The following is an 18,591-nucleotide window of genomic DNA, read 5'->3' on the forward strand; positions in this document are numbered from 1 at the left end:
TAAAACTTACTGAAATCCATAAAAGGACACAGATCTAGGTAAATATTTTGCAACTTTTCTCTGCTATCTGGAGGAGAATGAGCGTCTAGGGTTATGTGGATCAAAAAGACAAAAAGTAACAGAAACCGGGGGCGAAGCTGGTGATTTTGACGTTGTAGGCCTGCTTAGAGGAACAGCATAGGCTCAGTTCGCTAGGGTGTCTTGGGGCATGCTCCCAATTAAATCTTTCTCGAAAGTGGATGTTTTAATGTTGCAATCTAGTTCATTCTCGAGAAGAGTTTTTATTAACAAGACAGAAGTCGTTATCAAATGTGGCAGGCATTGACAACGACGTATTCAGTATACTTTGTGTTTGGCTCATCTGGTAAAGTTGCATAACAACTAATATTTTCTAGGTAATCAAACGGGAACCTAAATATTTATATCTAATTAACATTATGCTACAACTTCTGAATCTGAATAAGGTGGTCCTGTAGCAGGCCCTGGTCCAAAAGTATAGCGCATAGGTACATCAAGGTGATGGTAGGTAAGGGAGGGCTCTGATAAAGTTTAGATTCCTTCAAGCAGAATGGTGGATTTTAGGCTATTTTGGCTGTTATATATTCAGCTAAAGTATGTGTGATTTATATGCAAATCTGGTGTGAAAGTACACCTTTTCTGCGAGATGTCGTGAAAATATAGTACTATTTGTGTTTTATCTTTATATCTGTCACAAGAAGATTTCAACGCGCGAAGGTGATTAGGAGCCCATCAAAAGATGCCTGAAGAAAAACAACGTTTAACTTAAACATATTCAAGTCAGGGTCAGTAAGCATGAAACACGTGATGGCACATGTGGCAGTTATATGTAATGGAGAGAGGGTTCGGGAAATTTGAAATTCTGCAAGTTTAATACGATGTATTTTAATCCAATTAAAATGTTATATTGAATTAGCAAGACTGCCAGTGATTTTGTTATTTGTGTGCACAGCAATCTCATCAGATTAGGAGAATTCGAAAATAGAACCCACAACCATGACATGTAAGTAAAGCTTCTTATGAAGTATGGCTAAATTCCAATTAGTGGTTGCTGATACCCCGGAAAAGAATTGTACTATAATATGCTATTTTGAATACTCAAAGGGCAATAACTGGGTGCAAAATCGTCCGACCAGAACACGAAGATAATATGCGCATTTCCTCTTGATTGTGAAGCTTCCTCTGAAGTTTCATTAAATGCCAACCAGTGGTTTCTAAGACATTCTACAGACAGGAACTGTACTATTGTTTACAATTGTTGAATAATCAAAGTGCAATAACTCTACGAAAAATCATTCGACTGAAACACGAAGATAATAAGTGCATTTCCTTTTACAATATATATTTTGAATAATCAAAGGGCAATAACTGGGTGCAAAATCGTCCGACCGGAACACGAAGATAATATGCGCATTTCCTCTTGATAGTAAAGCGTCCTATAAAGTTTCACTATTTCAACCACTGGTTGCTGAGAAATACTCCGGACAAGAATTGTACTATAGTATACTACTATTGAATAAGTAAAGGGCAATACTTCTGTGAAAAACCATCTGACTAGAACATGAAGATGCGCATCTCCTTTTGATAGCAAAGCTTCCTATAAAGTTTCGCTTATTTACAACCAGTGGTTGCTGAAAATACGCTAAACAAGAATTGCGGGACGGACGGACGTAAGGACGGACGAAGCTACGACTATATGCTTCACGGTAACCTTGATGTGGTTTGGTTACTAAACGGACGCTGATGCGAGTATGTATTCATACGCAACAAGGCATACGGACACTAAACAGCTAGCATAGTTTATATTAATTCATCTTAATGAAAAAATTAATGCAGGCAAGTACATACTATATGAAAGGACCAAATACGCGAGTTTTAAATTTTATTTAATTCTCATCAAACAAATTGCACGATGACAATAATTAACGAAGCGGCATGTATATGTTAGCTATGCATTCTCTTTAAAATTGCACATAGTTCGCAGGAAATAGCACATTGAAATGAGAGCTTCTGAATGAGCTATTTGATTTGTATTTGCTTGTTTAGGAATGAAATACATTAACATAATAATGATGCTTTCAAAGAAAACATGTATGTTACTTTTGGTAAAATATTGTCACATAGTCGCTAAATATTAACTAGCAGTCAAAGTGGCACATACTGGATCGGTTGAACATTCAGCATTTGTTTACGTTAATTTTCTTGAATAGATTAGTTTTAATCAACAAAGACTTTGAACTAATGCACTTTAGAAATTGAAAACGCACGCACTTACGAACGTATACCTCTCTGAGGCATGTGCACAAAACATGTATTTTGTTTCGACGAGTAATTATTCTGTCAAGTTTGTTTACAAGAGTTACTCTTTGCAGTGAATATCACTTTCTATGGCTCTCCATGCGACCAGTTACCGAGCAATGAGAGGAGAGGAATTTACATTTTAAGACGTGCTATCGCTATGTATAATAATAATACTGCAGGTACTATCATTCATTTCCTGGCACCATATCCGTCGTCTTTTTCACCCGTCTAATAATTACATCTTTTATTATAATTATGATACAACAGGTTTTTAAATCAGTTAACGTAATGTCGCCTATCCTGTTCATATACATCGTTAACGTAATGTCGCCTATCCTGTTCATATACATCGTTAACGTAATATCGCCTATCCTGTTCATATACATCGTTAACGTAATGTCGCCTATCCTGTTCATATACATAGTTAACGTAATATCGCCTATCCTGTTCATATACATCGTTAACGTAATGTCGCCTATCCTGTTCATATACATCGTTAACGTAATGTCGCCTATCCTGCTCATATACATCGTTAACGTAATGTCGCCTATCCTGTCCATATACATCGTTAACTTTTTGCGTTTCGATCAATTGTTCAAATCTATTGATATTATGTATGTAATTTGTTTTTCCAGTCCTAAACATGATTGGTACATTTTGAAGTGTAATCATATTATATTTCTAAATTCTAAATACATGTAATGACATCTATAATTAAATCATTGTTAAAATTCCAGTCATTCTTATTGACGGGATTTTTTTTTCAGAGAAATTCATTACCAAATTACTAAAGTGCACTTAATTTCTTAACAACTTAAGACACTTTCAGATACACAATATTTTAGCCTTTCAAGTCAACGTTAATATAACTAAATTTGCTACATTGTTCATATAAATGGATTCTTCATTGCAGCATTTGCCCATCAACAACTGTGGTAACCATATTAATATACATTCTTAAAAACACATACAACCGTTCTTTTTTTCAAGCAAATTACTATTTTCAGCAATATTTTCAGAATCTATCAGACACCACTACTTTATTCACTGGGTATTTTTCTATACACTCAGCAACTGCTTGTAAAATTTTCAACAGCCGCCTGTCTAAAGCATTTAAATGTGGTTTAATTAACACTGGCGCTAAAGGATCCGCCTCTAAAGCTTTTTCCATTAGAACACTAAGTCTTTCAGGACCAACGTATAATTTAACGTATTTCAGCAACGTCGATTTCCGTATCAAACAACACTGTCGTAAAGGTGCTAAAATGGACATGGCATCATATGTCTGTCGCCCGAATCTGTAAATAAAACATTCAAACTGACATGTACATCTACAGAAATCTTCATATTACGATTATTAATTTGTATCTATAAATTTCATATGATTTACTCACATAAGCTTCAAAAATGTTCGTACCCACTTATTCAGGTTTTTACAAGATTTTCTATTTAAAGGCTATTAATAAAAAGAATTTTTCAACATAAGATTCATCATACTATAAGATAAAGCATGAGTCTGTTACTTATCATATAATTATGCCAGGATTTTTTTAACTTGACCCTGGATCGCTAACCTGAGTAATGTGAGCTACATGTTTCAAATGTCAAACTGATGCTAAAATATTACGAAAGTAGGACAGTAGGTCACATTCATGGTCACTGAAAGTCAGTTTTAAGATCGGTGTGCAAAACGGTACATGTCATCTAAATTTCAAGGCTGTATTTTAAAAAATAAGAAAGTAGGTCAAGCTCATAGTCAGGTGACCCCTAATTACTTGGGGTCATCAGGTAATTATAATTGAATGTTTCTCATTGCAGAGTTGGTGCAGCCGTTCTGCGCCTGCGCGGAATTATTATCCATTGGAGCGCACGGCAAAATTACTCATTTTTTTGCATGTCCGCACGCATTTAGAGTATCAAATGCATAATATACTGACTAGAGGTTAGGGTTAGTATCACCATGGTTACAAAATATATACTTTTAAGATATTTTCGTTCAAATTTAGTTAATCCGGTATATACCGGAGTCTGTAATATATCACAGGTGCACCAACTCTGTATTTAGTCACAGCCATTATAATTAAACAGTCTAGGAAATATGATCAAAATTTTTTGAAGTATATTTTCCTATATAACTCACACAACAAGTGACCCCTGGGGGCAGGGCCTCTTTTCACCCTAGGGGCATAATTTGAAAAATCTTATTAGAGATCTACTAAGCAATGCTATATTCCATATATCAAAGGCCTAGGCCTTGAACTTTCAGGCGAGAACATTTTTAAAAAAAAATCCTATAAAAGTATATGTAAACTTTGCGACCCCCAGGGCATGTCCTCCTTTCACCCCAGGGGCATAATATGAACAATCTTGGTAGAGGACCACAAGGCAATACTACTTACCAAATATCCAAGGCCTAGGTCTTACGATTTCAGACAAGAGGATTTTTTTAAAAAATTCCTATATAAGTCTATGTAAAACTTGGGAACCCCTCGGTGTGGCCTCTTTTCAACTCAGGGGCATAATTTGAATAATCTTGGTACAGGACCACTAGGTAATGCAACATACTAAATATCAAAAGCCTATGCCTTGCAGTTTCAGACAAGAAGATTTTAAAAGTTTTTTCATATGTAAGTCTATGTAAAACTTGGGATCTCTTTTCACCCCAGAGTAATAATTTGAACAATCTTGGCAGAGGATCACAGAGCAATGCTACATACTATATCCCAAAAGCCTTGGTCTTGTGGTTTCAGACAAGAAGATTTTTAAAGTTTTCTCCTATATAAGTCTATGTAAAACTTGGGGCCCCTTTTCACCCCAGGCGCATATTTTAACAATCTTCATAGAAGATCATTAAATGATGTCACATGCCAAATATTGATGCTTCACGCCTTGCGGTTTTGAACAAAAAGATTTGTAAAATATTTCGTTTCGGTTACCATGGCAACCAGAATTCCGTGTGGAATTCAATGCTTTGAAAAAAATTTGGAAGGAGACAATCCAAGGAACATTCAGGCCAAATTCCATCAACTTCAGAGATGTCGTTTAAAGGAAAGTGTGGACGGACGGACGACGGACCGACGCCGGACGGTAGGCGATCACAATAGCTCACCCGAGCACCTTGTGCTCAGGTGAGCTAAAAAGAAAAGAAAATACCCTCAACTTCCTTGGTAGAGCACATTGGTATAATTATAAAATCACTTATCATAGATATTCACAAAATACAGCTTGCATTCCATAAACTCCGTTACATACCCTCTTCCGTTGTCGAACAAAATTGGAAATGTGAAGTTGCCAAAATCTATGAACGTCTCAAAACTATGTCTGTCCTTGTTACCTAATGTAATATGCAGTGATTTATCAAAGAAAATATGAAAATGAACGAATTCGATGTCATTGATAACTGATACAACAACAGATAACTTTAACCAATCTTCATGATCTTTCCGAACTAAAAACCTGGAATATTTGCATGAAAAATTACATATAAATGTAAAACGCAGGGATTATTATTTAGTAGGAAATGTCATGTAAACCTTAAGCATGTGTACATGTTTAATATATGCACAAAATACACATATACAAAGTAATTCATGACGACAAGGATGAAACGAGCTAATAAAGGAACACACTGGGATACAGCCATGAAATGGTCACTGGATAATAAAAATACATAATATAAAGTAGTTCATAAAACAAGGACGAAACGAACTAATAATGGTACGTACATGTAGTGGGCAACAGCCATGAAACGGTCGTGGGATGAAAAAAATAAATAAAAATTCATATATAAAGAAGTTCATGAAGACAAGGGCGAAACGAGTTAATAAAGAGACATAGTGGGGCACAGCCATGAAACGGCTGTGGGATGAACTATATAACCAAAAATACATATATAAATAGTTCATGAAGACAAGGACGAAACAAGCTAATAAAGGTACATAGTGGGGCACAGCCTTGAAACGGGCTTTGGATAAAATATATACGCGAAAGTACATATATAAAGTAGTTCATGAAGACAAGGCCAAAACGAGCTAATAAAGGTACATAGTGGGGCACAGCCATGAAACGGTCGTAGGATGAAATATATAACCAGTTACTAAATTGGCAAGTACTATTTTATCCAACGACCGTTTCATAGCGGTGCCCCACTTTGTTCCTTTATCAGCTCGTTTCGTAATACTCTTCTTGGACTAGTTGTTATATATTTTTAAGAGTGTACAGACCCACATTTTCTATTATCACACTGGACACTAAGGTAAAATCCTTTTGTCACGCCTAACAAAAAAGCACGACATTTAAAAACCAGAAATGCTCTAGTAAATGTTTTCTAACAAAAAAACCACGAATGAACAATAAAGGAATATGATTAAATCCTTTGAAGGAGACATAATAACTAGAGAACACACAATTCGGTGTCAGCAGAAAAATATCATAGCAGCTCCATGTGAGCTTTAAAGACTACCTGTATGGTATAAGACATCTATTCTGCTTGGTAGAATAAGAGCCAACATATGATATGTCCGACAATAGCAGTATAATAACAATTTTTAACTAAATGTTTTACAGTTATACCATCGGAAAATTACCATGATCAAGAATTTCACAAAGTTTGTAAATAACAGCCCAATAATTATCAGGTTTTAAATAGATTGGTGCATCGAGTTCTTAAAATTACTTTAAAATTTTAAAACCAAGTTACTCTCATTTTAGTGACTCTCATTTTAAAGCTTAAAACCGAAGAAATTTCAGTAGTTACTTATCTAACTTTGCACATCGCTAGAGACACAAAATGTCTTTATGATGAATTGAATAATGATCACATACCTGTTAAAAAGTCAAATGTATGTGCATCTATGATATCCAAAAGAAGTTTGCCGTTGTTGTATGGATATTCGTTGCGAATAGAGTCACAGAGATCTTCATGTTTCTCCCAGTATGCCTTATGGGATAGACTGTAAGGGAAGATAGATCACTCTTGTACATATATTTTCCTAAGGGTGTTAAGGTAGATAAAGTTCAAAAGCACAATAGAGATGTTTGTATATAATTGGAGTATTGCAAAACAAAAGCGTAAGAGATAGTAACTCTATGAGTGAAAATGGTTCTGCTTACACTTTAGAAAAGTAAAATTACACATCTGTTGTATCAAGAAAATCTACCAAACCTGTAAGAACGGCACCATGGTTGATACCAATCTCTTCGATCAGCAATATTTGTTGACGGGAGGTAACTCTGCACTGAAATTTCTATCATATCTGGATGTCCGCAGAACGCATGCGCACTGTCACAGTAGTAGTCACATTCACCGTAGAAACACAGATTTCCCGCTGGTAACGTACAAAATGTATAAGCTGTTTATTCAAAGTTATTACATGTACTTGCGTCTAAAAAAATCATATCATATTTGTATTAAAGGCACTGTCCTCCAGATCGTTCGAAAACGAACAGTTTTTAGATATCAAGGAATTAATGTTTGCTTTGAAACACTATTTGTTACTGAAACACATGAGTTTTATGTGCTTTTACTACTTTTTAAGATGAAAATCGAAAAGCGTTTGTAACGCTATACTCGATGTAAATTACAATTATCTATATTTAAGGCGCACTGAAACCTAATTCCTTACTATAAGTATTGGGAACGACAGCGGAAAACTTGTTTATTGTCGCGGCGGTCCGGGTTCGATTCCCGAAACGGTCATTTTTTTTCTTGATTTAGCATTTCAAAATAGTTTAGAAACAAAAACTCATATTTTAATGTTCAAAATATGACCAAACAATTTGAAAGAGAGATATTTGCTGGAGGTGCGTGCCTTTAAGTGGAATACAACATTCATCATTTGAATCTCATATGGATAAAAGCATTTCCGTCATTCTAATCATCGAGTGGGATGACTACAACAAGTATTACCTTTTACTGCCTGTACAGAAACAAATAAAATGTTCTGGAGAGCGTGTGTACAAATCAATTCAGTTACAACAACTGTGAAACGGATATATCAGCAAACTGTTTATATTTTCAATACAATTACCATAACAAAATAAAAATGTGCGGATCATAAACATGTTTTTCAATACAATTACAATACTAATTTAAATGTTTACAAACATCATAAACTTGTTTTTCAGTATAATATTTACTGCTATTATATAAACGTACATGTCATAATATGCACGTATCAACATTTATAAAACTTGTATACAATAACCACAATTATGAAATACGAACAGAAACTCTAAAACAACATTGCTCAGAAATATACAAATGTGTCGTAATACCAGCAGTCAAAAATATAAATATTAACAAATAAACTAAGGTAGTGCTGATAGTAAAGCGTAATTTCTAACATGGCCCGATTTGATTTCCAGTTAATTAAACAAAGAAGGAAATCAAGCTCTATATATTCTGCGATATTATGTCAATTATGACGTCATGTTATCGCATGACGTTCGATACATTATGAAGTCCATCATAATATTTATTCTAACACGATCCGCAGCAATTGCTATATAAACATATAGCGAAATCGCCTATACATGAATCTACTTTAAAATATGGTTGGCTGTTACATTTCACCCCCTATGATTGTAACATAAGAGATTCTACTTCAGTTCCATTACATACGAATTATTTCAGGGCCAAACGGTTGAAAACAGCATTTCAGAAACATAAATATAATAAAAAGTCATACTGACTTATGTGTAGGTCCGTAAAACACGTTCTGATCTCTACGAGCGAATTAGCCTTACTATGATTCAGCAGTGACGTCATAAATGTATGACATAAAGTATGACGTCATAATGATGTGACGTCATATAAAAGTTAAGCTCGTCACTCGTAACACATGGTCAACTCGCCTAATTTGATGATTCTGTTCATAATTAGTTTGCGAGCTGTTAGATTACTAATTTATAAATTCTTCTCAAAATTCTGATAAAAAAGAAACAAATATCTATACGTTCCATTGGCTGTGCAACACTTTCTATCCATAGGGGGTAAATTGTAACAGCATATGACCCGAATGACATATTACGCTGGAAATGTATTACTGTAAAATGTGAATTATTTGCGTTGTTAGAATCGAAATGATAAATATGTTCCAATAATTTTATCAATTAATAAAACATGGGCAGTCGTTTGGATGCGAATAATTAAATCACTCGTGCTACGCACTCGTGATTTAATTATTACGCATCCAAACTCCTGCCCATATTTTATTAACTGATAAAATATAGGAACAGATTTATTATTTCTTAATTAAAATATGTCTATGGGCATGTCAGATTGAAAACAATCAAGGCCTTCTTGTGATTTATCGTCTAATTTACTACGGTTCATCGTTCAGATGCTTCTGTATTTGACCACTCGGTGGTTCAATTCCTACGCATCTGAACTCTGAACCGTGGTAAATTGGACGATATACCACTCGAAGGACTTGATTTTTGTTAAATAAAAGCCGAAATAAAAGTCGTTATACTACGTACACTTTAACTTATAAAATGAGTATATAATTGGTACCTGGTGATTTGAAGAGCGTAACTCGTACTGACTTTGGCATGATTGGCTCTAGTTCTGATGTAATGTTTACCAGTCTTCCGATGGTTGGAGGTACTCGATAAAACCCAAGTATACTGAATCAAATAACAGCCAAGTAAACCTTTTAATACGTTTGTTGAACTAAGACTGATAAAATAACAAAATGTTTATGCAGCTGAAACCCGGTATCTCAAAATATAGGGGACCAAGCGTTTTTCTTTGAGATTACTCTTAAAGATAGTATTTTATGCACGTGTTTTCGGGACGAGCTTTGAACATATTTGCGAGATAGCTGGAATTGCGAGATAGCCGGAATTTGTGAGATAGCTGGAGTTGATAGCCGGAATTGTGAGATAGCCGGAATTGTGAGATAGCCGGAAATTGTGACATAGCCGAAATTGTGAGATAGCCGGAATTTGTGAGATAGCCGGAATTGTGAGATAGATGGAATTTGTGAGATAGCCGGAATTGTGAGATAGATGGAATTTGTGAGATAGCCGGAATTGTGAGATAGCCGGAATTGTGAGATAGATGGAATTTGTGAGATAGCCGGAATTGTGACATAGATGGAATTTGTGAGATAGCCGGAATTTGTGAGATAAGCGAGCTCGAGATATCTAGTTTCAACTATACTTATAACAAAGACATCATATCTGAAATCATTCGTCTTCCACATCTGATTCATGTGGGGAAGTACTGGTATAGAATCCAGGAACACTGGTTAGGTTAACTTCCTGCAGTTACATAACTGAAATACTGTTGAAAAAATGGCGTAAAACCCAAAACAAACAAACAAACAAAAAAAAAACAACAAAAAAAAAACGACAAAGATTCAGTAGAAAGGGTTACTTTCCAAGAACCTAGACCTTGTCAAATCGGAATACAGTTGGTTATAACAGTGTGGATACGTGTATGATAGATATGGACAAATAAAACAAAGTAAACAAATAGACAAAGTAGAAAATATATCAAACAATAAATCGAACACGGTGGGATTACAGCTTTTGACGATAAGTGACAAAACATTACTTGGGTGTTTAACTGAAAGGGGATGGGAGGCATAACAATGTGCAACCTAACTTTGAGCCCCTTAGTTCCTACGAGGCTCCAAAGACTTAAAGTAACAGCACAGTGTAAAAAATCGTTATCACCTGACAATTCATTAATATACGCAATGGAAACATCTTTATTAATTCATATTGATACATTGCAAATTTTTTAAAAATAAACGAACCAGTGCAAACAAATAGTGATGGGGCGACAATTAGCGACACTCGGATAATCGTCGACGTGGCATTCATGATCGCAATCGCCGACTTCACTTTTCTCTGAACGCTTAATTACTTGGCACACCAAACGGATAATTTATTTGTTTCTGACCTCTTTCTGTCTGGTATTTACGGTTCTTTGGAGGCAATTACGCCAAGAGAAACTATTCTTGTTCAAAAATGGCTTCCAACATGTTTGTTGAAAATTTCTCGAGTTAACTCTAGCTCATCTATGATCACCCAAACGCCAAAGCTGCTTCCAGATGTTGGAAGGTATTTGGCTTTTACAAAATTAAGCCGGGGAAACCATCATACTAAACTCTGGACATTACTTCGGTAGTATACAAAGCAAGTCGTAAGACTTACGCAAACAAACGTATTTTCAATTTTGAACTTTGTGCGATTGAAAAAAATGCAAGTAGTTAATTAAGCATTAATAAATCGTTATATTTTTTCTTGCTAAATTCCAAATACTTTTTAATTTAATAACAAAATATCACTGGATTAATAGTGTTTGTCTGAACGCTGGTAAACTAAAGAAGTATACCAGATTTGAAGCTGACTGTCTTTCATTACTTTTTACGCTGTTAATTTACTTGTGTTAATGAAGGATCTTTGCATATGAAATACAATGGAAATAAGATATCTAATCTTGGCGTGATTCTGTTTTTAAATACTTCACATATAAAAAAGATATAAAACATGCACCTTATATGTTTATAACCAAGTTAAATGTGAACCTATATAGATATGCAACTAAAATAACCAGTTATCCGATTATGTCCAATTTATCGCAAAGGCTGGCTTGTCCGATTATGCCGATTAATTGGTTGGCAAATCTAACCGGTTTGCCCATCACTACAAACAAATTTTGCACTCCAATAAAATCTATAAAAAGATCTATTGGAAGCAAAGAATGCAACCAAGAAGAATAATATCAGACTCGGTTTGATGAAGTCTGTACATAATAGGTAGTGAAATGTGCAACACCTCTCATGCCCCCTAGCACCGGCTTAAGCGGAACTTTATTACACATATGTTGAATGCACTCAGTGATCCCAAAGGACCAGAAAGTATAACAACGTTGAATCCAAGTATGGGGAGAATTTTACAGCCGCCACACGGCACTTAAAGATTGCCGTTGTGAAAGTTAATAAATTCTGTAAAAAGATCTTTTGGAAGCAAAAAATGCAACCAAGATGAATAATAGCAGGCCCGTTTCGATTGAGTCTGTTCATGAGAGGTAATGAAATGTGCAACACCTTTCACGCCCCCAAGCACCGGCTTAAGAGGAACTCTAACCGAATTACGTCCGAACTGACAAAAAATTAGTACTGTAACGTTAAATAATACCGTACTTGTCAAGCTGGAACGCAGCTATCTCTGCAACATGCCTTTCTAGATCATCAAAAATATAGCGGTTCTCGTCAGCCTCAATCTGTCTGGGATACCTGAAGTGACGAAAAATGTTTTTAAAAATGAAAAACTGTGAATTTCTTAAAAAATGTCAAACACGAAAAAAGTTCAACAGATATACTTTACTTTTCCAGTTTACTTTCATTTACATGAAATGAAGTGACGAAAAATGTTTTGAAATTGAAAGAAATGTGAATTTCTTAAAACGATCCGTCAAACATGAAACAAACTTAAACAGCTGTACTTTACTTATCCAATTTAGTTTCATTTAGGAAGCAACGAAACTTTTCAATCCTAGTAGGTAATGATAAAATGTAAACAGACAGTATTAACCGATTTATATGGATTTTCTTTTCTCAATGGATATAAATGTACATATTAATTAAAATACGTTTATTCTAGATCATCCAGTTTGTAATGTATTCATGAAAGTTTTATAAAAATGTATATATAAGTTTACAAACCTCATGAACTTAATTACTGCTCTTCCCTCATTACTAAATCTAACAGTTAATTTAAGCTGAGTGCCATAGATATTGTCGACTGAAAAATATATTTACTTTTTTAGCTAACTTCACAGAAAAAAAAATCAATGTTAGAATTTGACATATTTACACCCCTTTAATTATTCTTTCAGTCACTGAATAAAGTCTACGTACTGAACAAAACAACTAACCAACTATTTGTTATTTTGCCAAAATATTTAGAAATATTGAATGTACCTTTTGAAATTCAGCGTATCCTCGGAACAATTTAGTTTACTGGTTGAAAGCATGTCTATAAAGACCACCCTTTGAAAATAGAAATTGTGGTCTTTTTTGACAAATGGTCCCTCATCACATGTATCATTAACAACGTTTTGATTAACTTGGAGGAGAAAAAAGTGGCCTTTATAATCAGGTTTTATATTAGTGGCCTTTATTTGGACGGGATCTTTATCACAGATCTGATGTACATATTCTTGAGATGGTGCTACATAAGCTCCATTGATATCCTCCACCATGTTTTAGGATGCTCCTGAGTATCATTATGTTTGTTAGGGCTGTAGCTTTGTTTTATTTTCAGATAAAAATTATGGCATGTTATGAGGTGCCCTCAACAATCCCTTGAAAATGACATAATAACCGTTGGTATGATTGCATATGTAATTGCATTTTGCATCAATATTTGTTAAACCACAAAAAAGTAAAGTCCGATGCAAACTAAGAATGTCCAGCGAGTCCCACCTGATTTGCATAAGAATATTTCATCTTTATCATTTATGCATAAAACACAAGGGACATCATAACATTACCTTGTTGTATTCGGCTCGGGCTTGGATCCCCCGAGGTCGTTTCCTTTAATATAATATACGTTTGGATAATCTGCTTACCTGCTTCTATCATGGGTAGTGTAGTCATTTCATTTACTATAGAACACAATTTCGGATAACCAGTATACCCGCTTCTATCATAAGTAATATGATTATTTCATTTAACATAGTTAAAACGTTCTATGATAAGAAGTGTGGTAATTTCCTTTAACATAGTATACACGTTTGGATAATATGTTTACCTGCTTCTATCATAGGCAGTGTGGTAATTCCTTTAACATAGTATACACGTTTGGATAATCTGTTTACCTGCTTCTATCATAGGTTAGGTAGTGTTGTCATTTCATTTAACATAGTATACACGTTTGGATACTAGTAATCTGTTTACCTGCTTCTATAATAGGTTGGGTAGTGTGGGCATTTCATTTAACATAGTATACACGTTTGGATAATCTGTTTACCTGCTTCTGTCATAGGTAGTGTGGTCATTTCATTTAACATAGTCTACACGTTTGGATAATCTGTTTACCTGCTTCTATCATAGGCAGTGTGGTCATTTCATTTAACATAGTATACACGTTTGGATATAGTAATCTGTTTACCTGCTTCTATCATAGGTAGTGTGGTCATTTCATTTAACATAGTATACACGTTTGGATACTAGTAATCTGTTTACCTGCTTCTATCATAGGTAGTGTGGTCATTTCATTTAACATAGTTTACACGTTTGGATACTAGTAATCTGTTTCCCTGCTTCTATCATAGGCAGTGTCGTCATTTCATTTAACATAGTACGTTTGTATACACGTTTGGATAATCTGTTTACCTGCTTCTGTCATAGGCAGCGTGGTCATTTCATTTAACATAATATACACGTTTGGATACTAGTAATCTGTTTACCTGCTTCTATCATAGGTAGTGTGGTCATTTCATTTAACATAGTATACACGTTTGGATAATCTGTTTACCTGCTTCTATCATAGGCAGTGTGGTCATTTCATTTAACATAGTATACACGTTTGGATACTAGTAATCTGTTTACCTGCTTCTATAATAGGTTGGGTAGTGTGGTCATTTCATTTAACATAGTATACACGTTTGGATAATCTGTTTACCTGCTTCTGTCATAGGCAGTGTGGTCATTTCATTTAACATAGTATACATGTTAGGATAATCTGTTTACCTGCTTCTATCATAGGCAGTGTGGTCATTTCATTTAACATAGTATACACGTTAGGATAATCTGTTTACCTGCTTCTATCATAGGCAGTGTGGTCATTTCATTTAACATAGTATACACGTTAGGATAATCTGTTTACCTGCTTCTATCATAGGCAGTGTGGTCATTCCATTTAACATAGTATACACGTTAGGATAATCTGTTTACCTGCTTCTATCATTGGTAGTGTGGTCATTTCATTTAACATAGTATACACGTTTGGATACTAGTAATCTGTTTACCTGCTTCTATAATAGGTTGGGTAGTGTGGTCATTTTATTTAACATAGTATACACGTTTGGATAATCTGTTTACCTGCTTCTATCATTGGTAGTGTGGTCATTTCATTTAACATAGTATACTCGTTAGGATAATCTGTTTACCTGCTTCTATCATAAGCAGTGTGGTCATTTCATTTAACATAGTTTACACGTTAGGATAATCTGTTTACCTGCTTTTATCATAGGCAGTGTGGTCATTTCATTTAACATAGTATACTCGTTAGGATAATCTGTTTACCTGCTTCTATCATAGGCAGTGTGGTCATTTCATTTAACATAGTATACACGTTAGGATAATATGTTTACCTGCTTCTGTCATAGGTAGTGTGGTCATTTCATTTAACATAGTCTACACGTTTGGATAATCTGTTTACCTGCTTCTATCATAGGCAGTGTGGTCATTTCATTTAACATAGTATACACGTTTGGATATAGTAATCTGTTTACCTGCTTCTATCATAGGTAGTGTGGTCATTTCATTTAACATAGTATACACGTTTGGATACTAGTAATCTGTTTACCTGCTTCTATCATTGGTAGTGTGGTCATTTCATTTAACATAGTATACACGTTTGGATACTAGTAATCTGTTAACCTGCTTCTATAATAGGTTGGGTAGTGTGGTCATTTCATTTAACATAGTATACACGTTTGGATAATCTGTTTACCTGCTTCTATCATTGGTAGTGTGGTCATTTCATTTAACATAGTATACACGTTTGGATAATCTGTTTACCTGCTTCTATCATAGGCAGTGTGGTCATATCATTTAACATAGTTTACACGTTAGGATAATCTGTTTACCTGCTTCTATCATAGGCAGTGTGGTCATTTCATTTAACATAGTATACACGTTAGGATAATCTGTTTACCTGCTTCTATCATAGGCAGTGTGGTCATTTCATTTAACATAGTATACACGTTAGGATAATCTGTTTACCTGCTTCTATCATTAGTAGTGTGGTCATTTCATTTAACATAGTATACACGTTTGGATACTAGTAATCTGTTTACCTGCTTCTATAATAGGTTGGGTAGTGTGGTCATTTCATTTAACTTAGTATACACGTTAGGATAATCTGTTTACCTGCTTCTATCATAGGCAGTGTGGTCATTTCATTTAACATAGTATGCACGTTAGGATAATCTGTTTACCTGCTTCTATCATAGGCAGTGTGGTCATTTCATTTAACATAGTATACACGTTAGGATAATCTGTTTACCTGCTTCTATCATAGGCAGTGTGGTCATTTCATTTAACATAGTATACACGTTAGGATAATCTGTTTACCTGCTTCTATCATTGGTAGTGTGGTCATTTCATTTAACATAGTATACACGTTTGGATACTAGTAATCTGTTTACCTGCTTCTATAATAGGTTGGGTAGTGTGGTCATTTCATTTAACTTAGTATACACGTTAGGATAATCTGTTTACCTGCTTCTATCATTGGTAGTGTGGTCATTTCATTTAACATAGTATACACGTTAGAATAATCTGTTTACCTGCTTCTATCATAGGCAGTGTGGTCATTTCATTTAACATAGTTTACACGTTTGGATAATCTGTTTACCTGCTTCTATCATAGGCAGTGTGGTCATTTCATTTAACATAGTATACACGTTAGGATAATCTGTTTACCTGCTTCTATCATAGGCAGTGTGGTCATTTCATTTAACATAGTATACACGTTAGGATAATCTGTTTACCTGCTTCTATCATAGGCAGTGTGGTCATTTCATTTAACATAGTATACACGTTAGGATAATCTGTTTACCTGCTTCTATCATTGGTAGTGTGGTCATTTCATTTAACATAGTATACACGTTTGGATACTAGTAATCTGTTTACCTGCTTCTAAAATAGGTTGGGTAGTGTGGTCATTTCATTTAACATAGTATACACGTTTGGATAATCTGTTTACCTGCTTCTATCATAGGCAGTGTGGTCATTTCATTTAACATAGTATACATGTTTGGATCATCTGGATCGTACAGAGAGAACCGACGGATGTTTCTGTGAAATAACTTCCAGGCTGGTACTTTCCCACTAGAACTGTAAACATATAAATGCAGGACTATATCTTTGCTAACATTATATTTCAGTAAATTATAATTTTTCAATTCTCGGACTTGTCCTTAATGTATGAGCGGAAAAAACAGCAGTATCTGAATATTTGTGTTAATAGACGTAAAGACTTAACTGTATCATTCTATTCCACTGATAAAATATGATGTGTTGCAAAGGTTGAATATAATAAACTTAAACTATCAAGCTAGTGATAGTAATTAGAGATAAATTATAAGAATTATATTAAACACGCAGTTTTTAGCTTTTAAACACCTACTGTTTCATGCGGGCATATTTGGGCAATGTCTTTGCTTGTCGTCTTGCATTAACACCCAGTCGTCTCGTAAGATCATGTAGACTGATATTCCAAAAATAATTGGGAAAGAAGAAATAGTCGTTTGCCATCTTTAATTTCTCAACCATTCTATCAACTGATTTATCCTTCATCATAACTAATGCGTCGTCATTTACAGTTCTTATAAGCTTATCTTCAGGAGATACTTTATACTTGTTTTCTGACCTTTCATTCAGCCCTTTCTTTAAGTTGTCAAGCTGGCTCATCTTTATTGAATTATCATTCCTGCTGTATTTATCATGATTATTTTGCAATTGCCTTGAACTGGAGTCACTTTTTTTGTTATAAATTCTTTGGTTTAAAACAAACGTCGTTTCATAACTTCCTTGACCGAAAAACTTGAGAAGATACATATTTGTCAATGTGTGTATTACAACGAATGGTATTACAGCAAGACACATTATCCGCACTTTCGTTTGAATCCTCTTCATATTCGACGGTTTCTCTCCCTTAATAAATATTAAACTAATATTTGAACTTCGTCTTCCAATGTAACTTTTAAAACCGTAACTGTACACATGCAAGATTACACAAACTAAATTGCTAGTATATCGCCAGAAACTACACACAATGAAATAATCCTAAGAAAAAATAAACTTGCAGTAAATTGCCATAATGAAGTTTTGAATATTTCTCAATACAGCTTCATTATGTACAAGTAGCAGATGGTGGCAACATATTTCCAATTGAACAATAAGCAATAGTAGTTGTCAAAAGAAGATCGATCTCTACGATAATTAGTTTTTCAGATAATGAAATAAGATGTGTAGTAACTGAAAATGTTGTTATTTTACTGTAAATCATAATTATAAAACT

General features: G+C 34.5%; 1 protein-coding gene across 1 annotated transcript; it reads right to left on the reverse strand.

The window, feature by feature from the left end:
- Positions 1-1,909: 1,909 nt before the first annotated feature.
- On the reverse strand, positions 1,910-18,377 carry LOC123540180 (extracellular serine/threonine protein CG31145-like). Its single transcript, XM_053525861.1, has 9 exons — positions 17,698-18,377; positions 17,275-17,405; positions 13,002-13,080; positions 12,480-12,572; positions 9,836-9,948; positions 7,484-7,646; positions 7,144-7,271; positions 5,572-5,653; positions 1,910-3,617 (listed from the first exon to the last, which is right to left on the reverse strand). Exons 1-9 carry the CDS (start codon positions 18,204-18,206, stop codon positions 3,335-3,337), a joined length of 1,581 nt encoding a protein of 526 aa, XP_053381836.1. The 5' UTR covers positions 18,207-18,377; the 3' UTR covers positions 1,910-3,334.
- Positions 18,378-18,591: the final 214 nt, after the last annotated feature.

The sequence above is a fragment of the Mercenaria mercenaria genome, chromosome 16 (genome assembly GCF_021730395.1).
Source record: "Mercenaria mercenaria strain notata chromosome 16, MADL_Memer_1, whole genome shotgun sequence".
Lineage (NCBI taxonomy): Eukaryota > Metazoa > Mollusca > Bivalvia > Venerida > Veneridae > Mercenaria > Mercenaria mercenaria.

Bases quoted from the DNA above. Each gene is read 5' to 3' on its own strand.
- LOC123540180 (XM_053525861.1), bottom strand. From the start codon at position 18,206: ATGAAGAGGATTCAAACGAAAGTGCGGATAATGTGTCTTGCTGTAATA. The intron at 17,406-17,697 runs GTAGGTGTTTAA...ATATGTTTACAG, and splicing joins AAATATGCCCGCATGAAACA to TTCTAGTGGGAAAGTACCAG. The intron at 13,081-17,274 runs GTAAACAGATTA...TATATTTTTCAG, and splicing joins ACTGCCTATGATAGAAGCAG to TCGACAATATCTATGGCACT.